At 49.7% G+C, this 19,673-nt stretch overlaps 7 protein-coding genes across 7 annotated transcripts; 3 read left to right on the top strand and 4 right to left on the bottom strand.

Moving 5' to 3' along the window:
* Positions 1 to 1,693: 1,693 nt before the first annotated feature.
* LTR64_006545 (uncharacterized protein) lies at positions 1,694 to 2,483 on the top strand (the record flags this gene model as incomplete). Its single annotated transcript, XM_064900875.1, has 3 exons — positions 1,694 to 2,053; positions 2,104 to 2,255; positions 2,300 to 2,483. The coding sequence occupies 3 exons, from the start codon at positions 1,694 to 1,696 to the stop codon at positions 2,481 to 2,483; spliced, it is 696 nt and encodes a 231-aa protein (XP_064751951.1).
* Positions 2,484 to 2,532: 49 nt separating this feature from the next.
* LTR64_006546 (uncharacterized protein) lies at positions 2,533 to 3,538 on the top strand (the record flags this gene model as incomplete). The annotated part of the gene is made up of 2 exons (XM_064900876.1): positions 2,533 to 2,912; positions 2,962 to 3,538. The coding sequence occupies 2 exons, from the start codon at positions 2,533 to 2,535 to the stop codon at positions 3,536 to 3,538; spliced, it is 957 nt and encodes a 318-aa protein (XP_064751952.1).
* An 830-nt stretch (positions 3,539 to 4,368) lies between these two features.
* LTR64_006547 (uncharacterized protein) lies at positions 4,369 to 5,754 on the bottom strand (the record flags this gene model as incomplete). The annotated part of the gene is made up of 1 exon (XM_064900877.1): positions 4,369 to 5,754. The coding sequence occupies one exon, from the start codon at positions 5,752 to 5,754 to the stop codon at positions 4,369 to 4,371; it is 1,386 nt and encodes a 461-aa protein (XP_064751953.1).
* Positions 5,755 to 6,827: 1,073 nt separating this feature from the next.
* On the bottom strand, positions 6,828 to 8,405 carry LTR64_006548 (uncharacterized protein; the record flags this gene model as incomplete). The annotated part of the gene is made up of 1 exon (XM_064900878.1): positions 6,828 to 8,405. One exon carries the CDS (start codon positions 8,403 to 8,405, stop codon positions 6,828 to 6,830), a length of 1,578 nt encoding a protein of 525 aa, XP_064751954.1.
* A 531-nt stretch (positions 8,406 to 8,936) lies between these two features.
* npr3 (Nitrogen permease regulator 3) lies at positions 8,937 to 11,009 on the bottom strand (the record flags this gene model as incomplete). Its single annotated transcript, XM_064900879.1, has 1 exon — positions 8,937 to 11,009. One exon carries the CDS (start codon positions 11,007 to 11,009, stop codon positions 8,937 to 8,939), a length of 2,073 nt encoding a protein of 690 aa, XP_064751955.1.
* A 1,611-nt stretch (positions 11,010 to 12,620) lies between these two features.
* On the top strand, positions 12,621 to 15,965 carry LTR64_006550 (uncharacterized protein; the record flags this gene model as incomplete). The annotated part of the gene is made up of 2 exons (XM_064900880.1): positions 12,621 to 14,593; positions 14,639 to 15,965. 2 exons carry the CDS (start codon positions 12,621 to 12,623, stop codon positions 15,963 to 15,965), a joined length of 3,300 nt encoding a protein of 1,099 aa, XP_064751956.1.
* Positions 15,966 to 18,048: 2,083 nt separating this feature from the next.
* LTR64_006551 (uncharacterized protein) lies at positions 18,049 to 19,086 on the bottom strand (the record flags this gene model as incomplete). Its single annotated transcript, XM_064900881.1, has 1 exon — positions 18,049 to 19,086. One exon carries the CDS (start codon positions 19,084 to 19,086, stop codon positions 18,049 to 18,051), a length of 1,038 nt encoding a protein of 345 aa, XP_064751957.1.
* Between the last annotated feature and the right edge of the window lie 587 nt (positions 19,087 to 19,673).

The following is a 19,673-nucleotide window of genomic DNA, read 5'->3' on the forward strand; positions in this document are numbered from 1 at the left end:
CGCAGTACAGGAGCCTGCTTCCGAAGAACGTGACTAGGTTCACAGCCACGAAGCAGCAGGCAGTCCGGAATTTAGAGATCGCTGATCCTTGGTTAGCGGTGCGCATCCATGTCTTGACATTCGCGCCGGAGTATGGGTCAATTTCGAGAAGTCGGAAACAAGAGTCACTGACTGAGGTAACATGTTAATGGCGTGGCAGAAGCAGAAGCATCAGGTATTTGAGGTATATGAGTGGCTTACATTGTGCTATTGATCAAAGCGAGATCCACGAATCAAATTGTGGTTGGGATGGGAAAATGCTATCAAGTTGCTCGAGCACAGCTAGTTACTCGAGTGGGAGTGGTGGTCACTTTGATTGGTAAGGGCCGGTATCTTCTGCGGAAGCCAGGGATTGATGGCGCAAATAGAGCGATCTGGACCATCACGTCCAAACCATGGTGTGTGCAGCGATTGGTCTGCGGTTTGGTGCATAAATAATTGCAAGTGTCTCTATTCTTTCCTATGCCTTCGTCCGTCCTGTTTGGAACATGGGATGCTTGTTGTACAGTGCGTAGATGTCATGGATTTGTTCATGCATGGGCCAGTGAAGACGTAATGCATGGTCTCCAGCCAAAGCTAACATGTAATTCCGCTCTATCGCCATTGGCCAGTTCCACCCTTCTGTTGCACATTGTGGGGCATCAGACATCGAGCTCATCTCCATCGGGAAATCGTCCCAATTGCAGCAGGTGCGATGCCACGGGTAGCTTTTGCAGTGTGTTGAAAGCGTGTGAATAAAAAGCGCATTCTCGTGATGTACTCTCGATATCCTGTACGAATCGCGTGGTAGTCAGGCCAGCCAAGCGTACAGTCCTTGGAGTCAATTTTAGCTCGGCACACAACAGGCTGTCTTTTGGAATCAGAAATTCAAATAACTAGCCAGTACCGTATTCGACCATCAAACCCATCGGTCGATTTCGTCCTAGCATCATACAAGGATCCAGCAAAGAACCATATTTAGGTCCGGGCGCAGAAGGTACTGACTAACCAGCACGCTGCAGAGGGCGGATCTGTCATCGCATCTAGATCCAGTCAAGAATCTAGCTAGACTTCACTCATGACTATGCTCGTTGGCCTCATCAATCGATGCATCCTTTCGAGGTAAACCGAGACGCCGACCTCGAAATGGTTCTGCGCAAATTTGAGTGGATCCACGCTCTCAATCGGCTAGCCAGCCTGCTATCTTCGTCGATCACGATCGTGACCACGATCAAGATGGATCTTCTAGCTTCCTGCACACCGCCGGCGTTACAGGTCCGCACCACTCTTTCAATCCTTATCTGACAACGGTGCGCTCATGCTTCTCAGCACTTCCATCAGATCTCTGTCCTGATAGAATGATCTTAGTGAGGAATTGGCCTCACTTTCGCAAGCTATGGCAGAGATGCGGTCGGAATTGCAAGATCAGAAGCACGTCACAACCGCTTGCTTATCGTGCCGTGTAGCTAAAGCGAAGGTGAGTGGTTGACGTATTGGCAATGGTATCTGACGAAGAATTAAGTGTGATGGCAAGCAACCTTGTCATGCATGCATCACCAGACATCGTGACTGTTTATATAGCGAGCAACCAGATTACCGTCGCATCTTGAAACGAGACTATCAACAGCTGTGCGCAAAGAGCGATCTGCTTGACGAAATCGTTGAATCGCTCAGAATGGGAGACTCGAAAAGCAACGAAGCGTTGTTGCAGATCATTCGAAGTGGTGCTACGACTGACGAGATTATACAATATGTAAATGATAATCCTTCAAGAGCCAAACGCACCAGGCGCAACATGTTGGACATTGTCTCTCTTATTGACCAACCACTCGTTCGTGTTCCTGCTCAGCCCTGGACAGACGTCGTGCAGGATGACGAGGCAGTCTCGCACCTAGTGTCAGCTTACTTCGCTTGGAATCATTCGACGTATCCAATCCTTGATCGAGACACCTTCACTCGGGAAATGAAGTCGAAGAATCTTTCTAGCCAATTTTGTTCCGAGTTTCTCGTCAATGCGATCTTATGTATAGGATGCGTGAGTCATCCTCAGCCTAGGGTTGGACAACATTAACTTCGTTCGCTTAGACATACACCGATCATCCTGTGGCCTTTGCTGAGCATTCCGACAATTCAACAAGAGGTCTACACTTCTTTAAGGAAGCTATGAGGCTATGGGAGTGCAGCGAAGGCGAAGTAACGCTTACTAATCTTCAAGGTCTTGTGGCAATGCTATGTTGGTATGTCTAGAGATATACCGATTGACTTCGTCTAACTCAACTAGTACATTCGCTCTAGGGAAGGATCGCATAGGCTTGCTTTACACGCCCCAACTGATCGCCCTGCGTCGGGATCTGATCATGAAAGTCAGAAAGAATCGAAAGCTTGGCTCACGAGATTATGCCAATCAAGAGTTCAAACGAGCATACGCTCTAGCTGTTTGGGGCTCATTCAACATTGAGGTGTAGGTCATATGGGCGAGCAGAGAACCTATCTAACACCGTCAGTGAGGTAAGCATGGCTTGGAGACGACCCTTCGATCCTCGCAAACCTCATGTACACCTAGCGAACATATGTTCGGGCAACGAGCTTCGAGAACTTGAACCGTGGCGACCGTATCCCAAAGTCGACCCAACAACACTCTTTGCTTCAAAATCACTGAACTTGACAAGCTTCAGCCTTTACGAGATTGGAAAAGACATTTGCTTAGTGCTGCTCAGTGGCAGTCCCGATGACAGCCCTTTACCTGGCCATACCATCCTAGAGCCTTCAGAACGACTATCGCGTGCGCAGAATATCGAGCACGCACTCATCCAGTGGTACGAAAACCTGCCTCAGACCTCGAGAACCGAGGACTCAAAGGATTCATACATCGCTGGCCCTGTCCTTGATGTTCAGTAAGTCCGACCAAACCACAACATCAGTTATCATCTGACAGTACTACAGCCTCACTTATAATGTCTGGCGAATCACGCTTTATGGTGTGTTAATACAGTGCAAAACAGACTCGCCACAGCCCGACAGAGAAGAATACAATCAGAAGACCATATCCGCTTGCGCAAGTATCGCAGGCCTCGTGCAAGCAGGTCAGAGGAGCTGGGGACTCTCGAACGGTCCCTTTTCGATGGTGCATGGCGCTTCAGTGGGCACGCACGCCCTTCTAGGTTTCCTCGATCGTCCAGACGTTCCTCAAATTGTTCATACCATGATCGTTGCTCTCACTGCCAGCTGTCATCGATGGACCCTTGCCCGTGGAATTGTGAGAACTCTGTGGCTGACCCTTAGAGAGCGTGAGATCGAAAGTCTACTTCCTGATTCAACACTTGATCTGCTGAGATCGAGTGCAGTAGAGAAGTGGGGCCCTGAAGACCACCGACTATTCGCTAGCTGTGCATATCCGAATTATGCCGCGAGCGATAACAGCAGATACCCTGTTGGCATCGGGGAAGTGCTGGAGAGCTATGCACAGCTTGACTTGGGACAGATGGATCAACCGGAGAGCAGCAGTCGAGGTCCTGGTTGAGAGTACCACTCTGACCTGAAAACTACCCTGCCATTCGAGGAGACACCAACGCTGTTTGTTTGTGGCGACTTCAACGACGGCATATCACACCAATCCACAAGCAGTCTTCTCAGCCACGTCCTTTCGAGCACAGGTCTTCATGTTCAAGTCTTTTGTTGCAGGACAATATGGCCATGGCCACGATAGCCCTACGAAACCGAAATCAAAGTCGATCACGCAAGGACTTGAAGCAATTTCTCCTCCGAAAGCGACCACGCTTGTGGCCAAGCCAGACGCAACGCAGCATGCAATCTTACGGCGTTCTTCGATCGACTGATACGATTCGGCGTTATAGCCTGCAAACAACCTGATAAGTATGGATTATGTCCTAGGACCACCGCCGCTTATACTCTTCGTCACGAGCGGGAACTGTTCTATCAGAACTTATTGAGGGGGTGCCTGACCTCAATCATACACATCACGGCTGAGATATGCATTGTGATTGTTCACGGCTGCATACTCGAGCTATGGTCAAAATGTAGACAAGGACGTGGGTTTTGGTGGCAGGTAAACTGGATGGACGTGTAGGCAGGAATAAGCATGCGCAGACTAGACGAGGGCACTGCAGAGGTGTCTCTGAAAGGTATTGGCGAGGACAGTAGCTACGTGTGAAACGTACAGGACGTTTATGAATCTGGGGAGAAAATCAATCCAAGTTATACGTACTACGTATCTTGCAGTTTCAAATTCCAGCCAAAGAGCTCATTAAAATGCCGCACAGCTCAGCTTCGTGTTTTAGCATTACGTAATTAGAATACATGTTCCAGGGCTCCCGAAATGTCCTTTGCAGGTCAATGGGTCTTCTGTAATACCTGTAATGCAGGTAATGACGTGCTTGCATTCACCACAGCATGAGGATCTCTCAAAAACATATCAGACCTCATGCAATTCTCGAGAATTTCACGTACGTCCCGCTCCACGATAACAGTACCTGGCTCGAGTTGCGCTAGATCATCCCGCGTCAGAGTCAGAACCTGCGCGAGATACGTCAGCAGAGCTGCAAAAGCATGAGCTGGATGTGCGTGCGATTTCAGATTCGCAAACATGGCAGGCATGTAGGTCGGCTGTACGGCTGGTCTGTCGACTGTGCCATATCTACATAGTCCTTCTTCGAGAGCTTCTCGAATCCTGACAGTTAGGTTCTCGTAGACACAGTTGATTAGGTCGGCTGTTTCTGCGTCAATTACTCGTGCCATGCAGAAAATTCGAGTTTTGGCGATTGCGGCGGCATCTCTTGCAAGGTCAAACCCCTTTGGCACGCGCCAGCCTGATTGTTGCAGGGCTTTGGTCTTGGATCGAAGAACTGCCTTGTATGCCTCCCAAGGACTCATGGCCCCACTAGCGACTTTGAGCGAAACATCGCGTACGAGGCAGTAGTCTTGGTAGCATGCTTCGGTCATTGTCAAGGAGCCTTCATGGTTCACATGACCCCGAGCTCCTGCGACATCAAGGAAGAGCTCCATGAATTTCAGGTGTAGATCTCGTTCGCTCAAGTCGAGCTTGGTAAGGATCGTCAAGGCTGCGGGAGCACACTCACCTTGTACCAATTGTCCTGGGTTGAATCCTGCAGACAAATGTATCGACTCGTATGCAGCATTCCTGAGATCAGGACGGAGATGGCTAAAAGACGGTATCAGCTTGGCGCTTTGATCGAGCTCAAGGATCTGCAACATCATCATGTCATGATTGCTGCTGACCGGAACACCTCTTGGCAGATGTCCCTCAAGGTCAATTTTCAGTTGGGCCGACTTGCCCAAATCGTTTGTCACCTGCATTGTAACGAGCGTGAACACGATATCATGGTTCATGAAGCGCCGTGTGTGTGCGTGGAAGTATTCCCGTAGCTCTTTGAAACTTTCATAACGTAGTCTGGTTGATGATGACTGATTCTGGGTGAAATAATGGTAAGCATTCTTCTCGATCCACCGCAAGGCCAGGAGGCCGGTAAGAGTCCTGTCAACTTCTGGATATTTGGTGCCGTAAAGTACTTCGGACGGCGAGCGAGTTCGAGGGCTGGTGGCAGCAGGACATCCAGCAAAATACGCAGATGTCAAATATGAGATCTCAGTATAGTATGCTGAATGCAGAAGGCCAAGGACTTCCCTATCTCCCAGCTGAAAGAAAGATCTGTTTTCGAAAGCATGTTTGAGGTCGTTAATAGCCACACTCGTATCCATTTGATCACTGTGCTCCTCCAAAAGGTTGTGGTTTGAACTGTCCTGGGATAACAGCTTGCTTGTTGAGGAATAGGCAGGCTGCCTGGTTAAAGAACAAGCATCGAACGTATTATGTATTACCAACGGTCGCAAGTACAGACTGCACGTTGGCTGAATGAGATACTGGACAGTTGATGACCTGCACTGCGCGGCGCCATTGCCATTGGCACATGTTAGCACGATCCATGGTGACAAGAGACCAATGCGCAAACAAAGCCTTAAAGTCATTGTTTCATCTTCTCGTTCTGGTGATGGTTCAGGTTCCATGTCAATCGGAGGACCACCATCCGTGACCTATATGTCCTTTGTTTGCCAATTCAGGTGTTCGCATTCACACCGCTGTCGGTTGCCCACGGTCTTGGAACTAGTCCTTGGCATTTGTAACTGCTACAGTCGAGTGTTTGGGTCACCTGTCTGAGATCCGTGTATACCTAATGGAGCTTCCCTGGCGCCCTGTTGTACTGGGACTCGAGCCAGCGGTCAGTTCCAAAAGTGTGTGGTGTTGATCGTATGTCCAGAGGGCTAAACGACTATGTGCCCTGCAGGCGATCGGGATGGTTCCACAACCTGCAACGATCTTGTCTATTCAGCTGTCAAGAGTGTATGGTATAGGCTCGAACGATGACACAAAAGATTTCATGATCTGCATCACCACTCTAAGCACTTCAAAAGTAGATGTTTGCGATAGAGAGTTAGAACGGGGGAGGCAGCAAAAGGGCGTCATACTCGCGTGAGCTCACGAGCACGAGGCAGGAACAAGGGGCCTGTGTAGCGAGACTTCTTATTGATTGATATGTTCCCGCTAAGTTGAAGTCTAGCCACAAGCGGCTGGTAGCCTCGCGCTTGCCCTGAAAGATGCAACACTGGGAAGATTCCTCACAAAAAGTCCTTGCAGTCTATACTTCCTAGTGAATTGACAGACCGGTGTCACACGATAGTAGAGAGATTGGAGCGATTGCTTCTAGAGAAATTTCTGCATTAATCTATACCGTCCTACTGGTCTCGAGTGCCTGGTCACAAAGATCTATGCAATCCTAATGTCCATCAACCTTCTGACTTTCACGAGTTGCTGCCCTCTGCAATTGCGCCTTCTCATCCGCTGTCAGATCTGCCGATGCAGCAGCGACCTTGCCCTTCCATGCTAAGATGACAAGACTAAGCGCACCTGCAGCAACACCGAAGTAAAACACGTTCTTGTAGCTCTGGACGGTCCCCGCATAAGGCTCTGTCTTTGCACGAATGATATCGGCTAAGCCAATCTGGAAAGCCATTCCCAACTGCAGGACAGAGTTCACGAAGCCACCAGCTAATCCTTGCCGAGCCAATGGTAGCTGTGTGGTCACGAAGACCATGACAAGGGTGATCGAAAGGTCGATACCAATTGTTCCCAGTACCATTGATGGGAAAATATATGCCCAATAGCTTCCTCCAACTGGAACCAGTGCAAGCAGAAGCTGAGCACCAACAGCTCCACATCCAGATATGATCAGCAGGATTCGACCAGGAACAAAGTGCAGAAGTAAACCTTCACCGAGCGCCAAAACGAACCCGCCTATGGCCATTGGACTATACCATGCCACGATCTGTAGCGGAGAGGCGCCCATCACAGCTTCGAAGTACTGAGTACCATAGAGCAGATACATGCCAACTGTGCCGTATAGGACGAAAATGGACAAGTAGAGAGGAGTTGCAGGAGGGACAGTGAAGATGTCCGAAGGCAGCAGAGGACTTTTGGCGACCCATCCCTCGTAATAGAACGCAATGAGTAGCAAGACAACCGACACACTGAATAGTGTTGGAATATGTGGAGTCTGCCATCCTCTGTGTGCCGAATCGGTCAATGAAAAGACCAGAAGCACAACACCAGATAGTATCAATCCGGCACCAACCCAGTCCATCTCGTTGTGGTATTCCTTTGCCTTCTCCCTATCGTTTGACACAGCAAATATTGCGAGCGCCAAGGTCAAGGCCGTGAGTATAGCGCCAACCCAGAAGTACCACCCAAATTGCGTAAATTGTGCAATCATGCCAGCACAGAAGATGCCGAGGAAGAACCCACCTACAGCCGCACTGCCATATATCGAGAAGACGATGTTCTTGCGAGGACCTGGTCGATACGAGCTGCCAATCAGTTGCACACCGGTAGGTAAGAAGGCGGCCGGGCCTAGACCTTGCAGTGCACGACAAAAGATCAGCATCAGCGCATTCTGACTGAATCCTGCAACGAGAGACCAGAGCAGAAGCCATGCTAGTCCGCTAGTGTAGACGATGTAGGCACCATATTGATCGCCCAGCCGACCGAAGATAAGAAGTGTGCTTGCGATCGATAATGAAAAGGCAGTAGCTGGCCAGACGCTCGAGGAGGTCGGGATATGAAGTTCATTCGTGACTGTGGGTAACAAGATATTGAAGCCTGAAACAAAGAACTCGGTCAATATCTGACTCATGGCAACGGTAGCCACGAAGACGACCTCGGACCATGCAGACTTGAAACACGGCGGCCTCTCTCGGCCAAGTCGTTGGATCTTCTCTTCCTCTGTCTCCTCAACGGCCAGAATGTCAGAGCTGCTGAGTGGTGGTGGTGAGACACCGTCTTCGTTCGGTGACGCCATGGTATGAAATTCCAAGCGAGAGTTGGGGATTGTAGCCTCAGGTGAAGTACTGCTTGTCTCGAGCATGGCAGGCTCGCAATATATCTAACACCCCAGACTCCATGCTGAAAGTTGAAGCATACGAGTAGATTACCAAACACTACACAACTCGCCTTTGCTTGGCCACGGCGCGCGGGATCATGTCAAGCAGGACAAATTCTGCCATGACTTGATGGTCGAGCCGCGCCAATGACATCGTAATGAAGCAGCATCTTGCACAAACGACGACCGCAAAATTGCTTGGTGATGACAGCATCCCGACCGTTTGTGGATCGAATAGTGGTGGAGATTTGGAGGATTTGACCGAAATTTTACAAAGATGAATCACGTGTGTTCGGATCCGAGCAAAACGTCGGACTTTCCTGCAGTGGACTCTGCTGCAATAAGGATTCCGCGTCAGCCGCGCGCACCGGTGAGTCGGCACACTTACTGCATACTGGGAAATAGTGATGGACTACCCAGAACAGTCTTGGGTCCGTCTGCTTCTAACCACTACCAGTGTCTAATGGTCACAATAATACTGTTGTTCAGTCCCTCATGGTCCTCAACACCATCGTCGAAATTCAACCCGAGTTTGCTGTACAGACCCCAAACGACTTTGCGCTTCAAGCCTTCCCTGACTGGTACAGTTTCGAGTGCAGTGATGCCGTCAAAGTGTTTGCTTAGAGAGGGCCAGTAGTAATGCAGCTCCTGTCTCTCTTCGTCATTGAGGTTTGAAAATAGTCCGTTGCCGTTGAGGATGCTATCGTGGAGATACGTCAACCATTGAGATTCTTCCGGGGTGGCGCGAGGCGGGCTCTTAATCAAACTAGCTCCCTTGGTGTTTGGCTCCTTGAGAGATCGACGTCCGTCACTTGATTGGCGGCTGATAAAACTTGGTCTTTGCGAACTCGAGGCTTCGCCAGCTTTGCCGGTCTCATTGGTAATGTCAGAGCTCTGAGAAACCGACACAGACGTTCTTGCATCACGCTCCTTAGCGCGTGCTTGCTTCTTCACATCGTTTCCAACTCTGACATATGCAAAGGTTCGCAGCTGAGTGACCCATCCATTGCGCATCAGCCAAGCTAACACCAGCATGTATATGTCTTTATGGTCGGGACTCGGGATCAGTGTGCCGAAAGGTCGGGGAATACCACTTAGAAAGCCAAGCAGTTTCGGGAGACTGGGTAGCGATGCAGGAAATTGTGATTCGTAACTCCTGCAAGCCTCTCGGATCTTGCGAAAGTCAGCATTGGGAGAGACGATATAGGTGTCTCTCTGATTGAGAGGTGGAATTGCAACAGCCCTGCGCCAGTAGACCAGGTGACGAGCCAGGAGCTGAACATGGGCAAGAGAAATCTGATAATCGTTGGAGAGTTTGAAAAACGACTTTGTCGGTCTTAGAGCAGCCACGAATTTTGGCAGATGTGAAGCCATAGGTCCGCCAGCTGCTTGAGCGTCTTTCGCGATCCGGTGCGGCGGAGATTTGAGCAACAACGTATAGCTTTTTGCAAGCTCAACCATATCTCGAGAGGTAGGCTTGTCGCCTGCTTGGCTTCCCACGGGCGGCTCGACTGCAGTGGTTAGCCACACACCAGGCAAGATGGGCGGATCAGTCAGAGAGGGGAGGTAGGGTGTCGATGTAATGGGTCGTATCTGCATTGACATGGAAACTCCTGGCAATAAAGATATTGATGCTATGCGAGATGAAGCGATCGCCGTGTAGACCGTCGTTATTGCCTTGGCCAGCGAGGACGATTCTAACGATTCCGAAGCATAGGTCGCATCTGACTCCTCACCGTCGCGTGAGAGCTCCTGCCTCTTACTCAGTAACAATTCTGTCTGGTTCCAAACGTAGTTATGATGTGCTTGAACCCACTTCAAAGCTTTCGAAAACTTCTTGACAACGTTATCATACATTTCCTTTAAGCGGTGTGAATGTTCAAGTGGTGGAGGATCCATGACGAAAACTATATGGAACATTGTGAGCTCGCTTTTCGTGTGGGTGGGCACTGCTTTCACTTTGTCTGTGCCTTCACTCCCATCTGTTTCGTCATGCTCAGCTTCGTTATCTGTGCTTTGTTCTGTCTCGAGCCGGCTGAGATTTTGCTGTGACTTGTCGACATCCTTCTGTCTGCGCCAAGAGCCATTTTGTCTTGCAAACACAGGGCGACCGACAAAGGTCAGGTCATTGATACTCAGCTCAAATTTCTTCTTATTCCAGCTTCTATCAGGAGTCAGCAGGCTGATTAGACCATCTTCAGCTAGGCCGAGCAGTTGTTTAGGTTCAGTCCTTGTCCCATCGCTCTGTATGCCTGAAGTGTGGTGCGTGTTTGAGGTATTTTTGCTGAAGTCTCTGTCAAATGGATCAAGATCACCATCATCGGAAGACCAGCTGTACGAATCATCACTCAAATCTTCGTCCGTCTCGTGTAGATGATCTGCAGGATTCCTTGACCTTGAAAGTTGTGATAGTGGGTCAGGAGGCCAATGATGCACTAGCTGTGGACCAGACCCCGATCGTGTTTGGCAGACCAGAAGAATTGCGACCAAGCATGGATTAGGGATGGTCGAAGTGGAAGACATTCGTTCCTGCTATCATGGTGGCTGTGGTGAAGCAGCGGACCACTTAACAGATGCGAATGGCTTACGGCTGGCGTAGACTGGGATTACTTTCACATAAGCACCGTGGCAAGTTCGATAATAGAGATGAACGAAGCTGTGAGAGGCGTATTTTAACGCGTTCTGCCAGGTGGCCAAGACTTGCATCACGTAACCCAAGTACGGCTGGCCACTACAGTATTCTTGGGAAGTCGCGCCTGCCCGAACCATTAGCATCATTTCTTGCAAGCACCGACGGTATTGATCAGTAACGAGTCCTTCAATCAAATCTTACAGCAACTCTAGTCTGGAGGGTGGCCACAGTTCCTTCGCGGTCATCCCTAGTGGCAGCTCCTGGTCGCCTGTTCAAGAAGTGTTCCTGTTGAACAGATCTGTTTGGCTTTAATGTCCAGTAATGACAATTCGTGCAATGAGGCCAATAAAGTGTTTCCACCAAACAGATCTATCACTGAAAGTGTGTCCTGTATGCACAAGCTTCTAGGTAGAGCTCTCCACCCGGCTCACAGACCTGCTACACATTGCTCATCTTCAAGGCATTCAGTCCGAGCTCCAGCAGTAAGCTCAAGTCGTATACGTGTTCTGCCAGCCATGGCTAATTGAGCGACAAAGTAATTCTTATGCAAAGGCCTCGGTGGAATCCGCGGCTACAATTTCTGCAAGCATGAACTGGCATGGACGATAATGTGTAGGCATAAATTCAGCTGCTTTGCAGTGGGGTGCTCGAAACTTGGCCTGTCGGATCGGCGTTGGCATTCGAGTGCGGTACTTGAGAGGAGTGACCTCTTTCGCTCCAACTCTGCGATTAATTTTTGGATCGCCTACCATCAAATTCATTTCTTAGTCTTCCTTGTCAACATCCACTCTTCCGCACGACCCAGTCTGTTGTATTCTCATTGCCTGGGAATTTCTGTAGGACTGCCTCGCTTGCTGTAAAGTACTTCTGTGTGTGGTTGGCAATACGAGTACTCTACGAGGCAACTTTTACACTGGCCATTGCTTGCGCATTTTCTGATCCCTGCAAGCATCCCGCAGTCGACCAACAATAGCCTTGTGTTGTCCTGTGCTTGGAGGCGTATTGCTCAGAAGTCTACCTTAACTCGTCCTTCCCACAGAAACAGTACGCTTGCACGCAAAACGAAACGAAGCGACCTTGCGAACGCCATATTCGTGTGGTCCTCAATTCGTTTCTAACTAACTGCGTTGTTAGCCCTGCCCCAGGCACTGCAGACAACCCGCCATCATTCTTAATTCTGCTTTGCGATCTCTCTCAGCAACCTTGGTCATCATTACTGGCACAGGAAGTTTGAAGACCAATAATCATTCCATTCAGTCAACGACGATTACACAAGAACAGCCTACCTGCACTCGCCCTTGTCTTCGGCTGTCGACTCGGACTTTATACGATCCACGAGTTTACCCGATACAACACCATTTGGTTCAAACTATTCGAGTCATCAGGAAGCGAGCAGCTTAGTGCTTGGGTCAACTAGAAGAAAACCAGCTAAGGCTGGTTTGGGGGATTAGTCGTCCTGCTAGGACTCAATCGGTCCACAGACCTTACATCGCTCCATCAAAATGTCAAGCTCAGGCTTCTCATACGCACAAGCTGCCAGAGGCTTGACCCCAACCTCGAACCTGTCTTCGAACCCAACAAGTTCCGCCTCATCAGAGCATGGCGCTAAGGACCCAATCACAGCTGCAGACCCGACCGCTATACAGAGCAGACAAGGAAGAAATATCACGAAAATGGAGAGGGAATCATTCTCTACGCAGAGATCATCTCAGAATATTACAAATGGAGATGGAGACGCAGGAGTGGAGAAAACAAGTCAGTCAGCTGAAGTCGAGGCTCGCATGGACAAGACGCACCAGACGTCGGGCCCAGACGATATCACCTTATCCTCCAAATCCTCGGAACCTGTAGCACCTACTCAGGCTTCTGAAGCCGACGAGCTTGAGCACAAGGACCAACAATCGTCAGAAGGAGCAGATTCACATGAAAGAGGCAAAGAGGTGGACGACGATTGGGAGCAGGTATCCATGCCCTCCGTCGCAGCTGAGAAGGCTGAGAAAGAACTCAAGCCCGCTCCTGTACCTACTGTCAACTTCTGGCAGCAGCGCAGTCTGGCCCTTCAAGCCAAGGCAAAAGACCAGACTATACACAAACAACCTGTGCCTGTTACTTCGCAGCCTAGCAAGCCGAGGTCGCAAGCCCAGCCAGTTGAAGAGTCGAAGAAGAAATCTGCTACTCGCGAAGCAGCCACTACTGATACAGTCAACGGAATTGACGCAACAAGAGGAAATTCGACTACCAGGAAGTCACGAGATCAAACCAGCAGTAATAGCTCTCCTAAACCTGCTCCACAACGAGACGAAAAGCCTGCCGTTCGACATATGCCGCCGGTTGATACTGCATCCTGGCCCACTCCCGAAAGCTCGAATGTGGATATGGGTCGGCGAAGCTCTGCTGTGGATAAAGTAGAGAAGAACGATGTAGCAGACACCAAGACCGCAACTCGCAAGAACCAATGGACAGCACTCCCCTTTGTTCCGTCTGTCAAATTCGAGACTCAGATACCGAGTGGCAGAAGGGGAGGACGCCCAGCTACTCGTGGCCGTGGTGGCTCAACCACTCAAGGCGAACGTCCTGCCGACAAATCTGAATTGAGTAGTATGGGTCCTCCACCACTACCGAAGACAATCTCCGATCAAGATAGAGGTCGAACAAGCAGCGGAATTCGTCCCAATCATGCTGGTGCCGCAAGTACAGAGCATCGAAGTCCCGAAGCCTTCGATTCTCAGCAGTCCGCCACTCCCGTCAACTCTGCTACAGATTCAATGACTGCTTCTGGTATCTTGTCCACCGAACGCACTGTGGGTACAGATACTCCTTCCACGCATGATCCCTCTAGACCATCGTCGCGCAATGCACCAGAAAAGGCTCAGAGACAGAATGTCGACTCGAATAGGTATCAATCAGTTGACTCTCGAGGGAGTCCAAATCGACCTCCACGACAGAGTGATGACATGAAGGGTGTCGGCGAAATATCTGATCAAATCTCGATTGTGACTGGCGAGAGGACACAAGCCAAAGAATGGCAGAAAGATCGTGGCAGTAATGCTCAGAAAAGTGATAACTGGCGGGCGGAGAAACGTGGTGAGCGAGCTGAAAGAGGGCGAGGGGTCTATCGCGGTCGTGGAAACCATGCCAACTTTAACAATCCTGCCTTCAGTACGCCCCTGCCTCAGAATGGCTTCGAGAAACAAGGACCTCCATCGGCTCGAAGTTCTCAGGGAGCACCATATGGCTCCCCATATAGTTCCACCCGTGGCAACGGACGGACTCAATCGATACCACTGTATATGCTTGGCAACGGTTTCTATCAACCAACGCCAGGTTTCCCCCAGAACCTGCCTCCAATTCAAACGGACATGGCAATCAATTACGGGCAGATGACGACGGGTATGCCCAGCACAACCATGAGTGCGATGCCATATGGTGATCCACTTGGCGGATATGCCCTGATCTCTATGGTTATTACGCAGTTGTAAGTAAAGAGAAATTCGCATGTAATGTATACTAACACTGACAGGGAATACTATTTCTCTTTGGACAACCTGTGCAAAGATATGTTCTTGAGAAAGAACATGGATTCCCAGGGTTATGTGCCTCTTCGAGTGCTGGGCGAATTTCGACGCATTAAATCTCTGCTTGGAGAAAGCACTTCATCGCACGAGCACTTGCGACATATGGCGCAGCAATGCCGTAACACCGAATACGTCATAGGTGAGGACGGTGAAGATCGGTTGAGAAGTCGAGAAAATTGGCGAGATTTTGTCCTGCCGATGAGCGAACGACTGCCTCAAGCACAGGACGATGGACCCAAGATCAAACCTAACCATCCTCGTTATTCCACCGGTATGGTACCTGATTTTCAGATGAGCAATGGCTTGCGAAGCGCACCTCCCAACGTCAACGGCTTCCACGATGCCCTACCGAGCTCCACAAACGCCACGCCATTCCAACCTGGATCTATCACAGAGCCTCAGTCGACCGAACAATGGGCTTCCAGAGTCGAGAGTGCTCGACACGATGTTGAGCGCCGAGAGTCGACAACGTCTCCTCTGAGTAAAGTGCAATCGCCCAGCCAAGATTCAAGGAGTGTCTTCGCCAACCTGACGAATGGACACAGAGACTCAGTGTCGAGCAGTTCTACCGCAAAAGAAAATACATTCCCGGACGAAGAAGTCTTGAAGCTGAAAGTCGTGGTCAAGGACCCAGACTTCCAAGGTGAGGATAATATCGCATCTGATGAGCCATTGCCAATTCGTGGTTCTGGACTTCGAGGTGGAGCTGGCAGCCCCGAGAATTTTGACCGACTTCGAAACGTGCAATTCGGTCAGAGTGGACCTGGTAGTAAAGGCAACCAGCACACCATCTATTTCACGCAGGGTGAAGCTCCGTCTCATTATGTACGAGCTGGATATATTCACGAGGATTACGTGAGCTTGCGAGAACAAGCCCTCAATCAGCGAGCTGAAGGTCATTTTGGCGGAGCATGCGCCCCACTCTATCCTCTCTGGGCTGAATTCCTGACTGTTCCGAACCAATTCAACGTGGGCATGTATGAAGACTTCAAGACTTGGGCCATCGAAGATCAGGAGAAAGGGAACGACAATGGCAAGAGATACCTTGTCAGATTCTATGACGCTATGCTCAGTAGTAGAAATGCCATGACGGAACGTCTAGCTACTGACATTGTTGAGATTGCTCGACAAGAATCTGGCGGCAATCGACCAACCTGGCTCAAACTTCGTGCTGCATGGAGAAACGGGGCTACCAATATGAAGACCAGGAAACGACTTACTGACCTCCTTTCCGCGGAGGAGCAAGCTGAGCTAGAAAGAGGAGCCGCCTGAGCTTGATCGAACCTTTATCAAGATCTGACTTTAGATTAGCATACATGGCACCAAGCATATCAGTGCAGGATGCTGTAACGCCGTCTTGAAGAGACTACATTTTGCGAGCTCGACCCCGGAATGTCGAAATCACCCATATGTCAACATTGTCGCCCCATCTCAACTATCATCCTTTGACATCCTCAGTTGTCGATGATGGTACTGCTGCCTCGTTCGTGTTACCAAGCATGGTCAGCCGCTCATTTTGCCTAAGACACTGAAACCAGATGGGTTGCTCGTGTACTTTGAGCTTGACTTTGAACCAAGGCCGAAAGCGCATGCTCAAACTATCAACCTGTCCAGAATTCCACATAGGCAATACCACCTGGGCTACAAAATACCAAGCTCGACACATTTCTCCAGATTTCACAACCAAGCATAAAAACAAGTTTTTAATCACCTTTCGGAGATGAGCTATTACAATGACGGAAGAGATATTTTCATGAAGGGCATAGCGGAAAAAAGTGGAAGAACATGTGTCAGTAAATTTTTTCCAAAAAGTTGTTTCAAGGATGTATAACGACTCGAGTTGAGTGAGGTCTTGTCGTTGATGAATGTATTGCTGTTGTTGTTCTTTTTCATACGGGTCTGTTTTAGTGATACCACCATAGCTGAGGAGTGTATTCAAGTACGTATGAATTCGATTATGAATGGTAGAGACTTCTTTCGACAGTCCTAGTGAATCCTCCTGTCAATATGACTTGAAGCGTGTAGCTGTACGTGTTGTGGCTCGTCTCTCAATTCGTATAGTTCGAGCTTCTCACTGTCAGATATACGCTGGACCCGTACTCGATCGAGTTCAGGTATAACTGAAGGTTTCAAGTGAGATTTCGGGCCGTGATTCGTCCCCGCATTACCAATAGTCTCTCTGATCTCGGATACTGCTCCTCGCCGCAGTGTTGTCTTCTGATATTGGCTAAGACCACTTGCATCAAATCGACCCAGAGTTATTCTTCCAGATTTCTGCTCATCATGCCTGAGCCCCCCACCCTCAATCCAACGACATTTTCCAAAGCCCATCCCCCAAATAATGCCCCTGACTAATCGCAACCCCCTTCTTCGTCCTCTTCATCTCCTCCGTCCCAACCTCCAACATCCCCACCATACACACCTCCTCCTTCCCCTCCGCCCTAATAACCACCACATCCCCCTTCACCGCTTCCTCCTCCTGCTCCGGCAATCTCCCCCCTTTGCTCGTCATCCCAGGCACCATCAACGCCGCCCCACTCAAAACAAACCGTATCGCACCCCGATCAATCCCCAGACTCTTAAAGCACTGCGGATACATGTGCACGACGCGCAGGTGCGGTACCAGTGGGTCGTCCATGTGTTGCCAGAACAACGGGACTGTATGGTTGTTTGTGCTGGCGTCGCAGAGAACGTAGAGGGTCACGCGGTCGGGGAGTTTGATGGCGTCGAGTTGGGATTTTTTGGGGATGAGGGTGTCGAGGTAGGGTTCGAGGAGGGGGTAGGTTTCCAAGATTTTGGTGCGGACGCCGCGAGCGACGCTGGATTTTACTTTGGTTTTGGCGCTGGCGGTTAGGCTGTGGGTGGTGCTGTGTGGTTAGGAGGGAGTGCGTCTTGTTGAGAAAGAGAATGGGTGTGTAAGCTGGGGATGAGTTTGGGTACTTGGGAGTTTTGCGAGGTTACTGCTTACTCTTTCTTGAACATCTTGACTTTTGCTTTCACAAGAATTGGAATTCGTAGTCAGTCTGCTATAGAATTGTGTACTTTACACTCATACTATGTTCGGCGCATGTGTCCGCAACACGATGTGGTATCGTGGGGTTCAAACACGAAACAATTTGCGGCAAGACGCGTCTTACGTCATTCGCAATAAATAATGGAAGGAGCGCAAGCAGCTCATGCCACGAGAGTCAAAGGGACCCACCATCGTTCAGGTACGCTCACTCAGTCTCAAATCAATTCTACGTTTGTTCCACACAAGCATGGTTGCGTCGACGTGTATCAGCTCCTTGTCAAGGTGCAGCCATTCCTTCTTACTAGATTTAGGGCACAATCTCGATATCTATGCTCGATTCCCTCAAGTCATGACTTCTACCACATCCTGGCCATGCTGCGAAGCACCGACAGCAAGGTCCACCCTGTACTTCATCTCCTTCTCTTCCTGCTCAGCCTTGAATTGCACCATGACCCTCTCCCTCACTAAACCCTGATAATGTGTCACTCCATTCTCTTTAGCACTGTTAAGCACACCTTGACAATACACCCCTCTTTCAAGATTGCTCTGTGCGACTTCGCAAAGCTCAAAATCCTCCATTGCCACACGCCTGACAAAGCGATAGTATTCCTCAAATCCCTCAAGACCGGCCTTTTCTATCTCCTCTTCTGCTGCCTGGCGTCCTTGCTCTTCCGCCTTGGCATTGACAGTGTCAATGGCCTTCTGATTGAGGTAGTAATAGTCGAATTCCATCCTTGACTCACCCACCTTCTCACCTGGACACACTCGGAAGCTGGTCATACCACCAGCATAACGATTGAGGGTGCATATAGGAAAGAAGAACAAGAAGAGCCCGTCGTCGACCTCCGTGAGCCGCTCGTCTGCAAAGTGTCGACTGATGTTTCCTTCGTTCTGAACAGCGTAAAAGGTGGGCGGATACATGGCACTAAATTCACGATGCGTGTATTGACAATGCAGACATTCCTGATATCCATCCACCATCGTCTTCCAGTTGAAGCCACCTGGATATGACAACTTACGACGGTGTGGTAGCTTGCGAAAATCATGTTTGTTAAGTAAAGGCAGAAGTGACGGCGGGAAGTATTCCTCGAAGATTGGAGCTGCGTCTGGATGTATAGCGGTGAACAGAAGGCCCGTGGGTGTTAGGAAGTGGGGAACTGGTCTGCCGTCTGATTTTCTTGTAACGTGGAAATTGTCCTCGCCTGCTTTCTGCACATGGAGTGCAATACCCGCAAACTCATAATCCACAGATGTCTCTTCTGCGAAACGGACTACTGGACCCAAGAGGAACCAGCTTTTCTCGAACACAGCCCGTTTCTCCATATCATAGACATTCTGGTTGGTAAACCATGATGCTGGCAGCGTTCTGAGCACCTCCATCCTGCTTGTTGAAGGTGATCTGGGAGAGTGCAAGGTGTTGAGCAGCAATCGCTACTTGACTAGCTGAATGCACATCAAGCCATATTTCACTCCTCAACTCTTTTTTTGTCAGCACACAGGACGTGCCCGCATGCTACTTCATCATATGGCGGCTGATGTCGGCAGCCGCCAAATCTGGAAGAGTCAGCCGGCAAAATCTATGTCAGAGTATGATAATGATGATAATGCAACATGGCAGGCCGTCGAATTATAGATGCAATGTGGGTCCATATATAGGACAAGCTCATGTCGCAGGCCCTTGGCACAATTGGCGATTCGCTCGGGCAGGACTTTATTTCCATTTGTGGTTGGTGAAGGACGCTCCATTGGTACAGACTCTCGACCATGCACTCCCAAAACCACATGTGGCAGTGGATTTGTCCGCCCTCGTTATCTTCCGCACCTGGTTTCGAAGTTGCAGCATACTTCATCATAGAGAACCAGACACGTTCACAGGGTGAAACCGGCAGTGTCTTGGTGTACTTTGTATGCAAGATGATGTCGGACCGGACGTCCTGGGTGTTCATAACCATTGATTTTCGCTGTAT

This window comes from Lithohypha guttulata (genome assembly GCF_036872675.1).
Source record: "Lithohypha guttulata strain CCFEE 5908 chromosome Unknown scaffold_5, whole genome shotgun sequence".
Classification (NCBI taxonomy): Eukaryota; Fungi; Ascomycota; class Eurotiomycetes; order Chaetothyriales; family Trichomeriaceae; genus Lithohypha; species Lithohypha guttulata.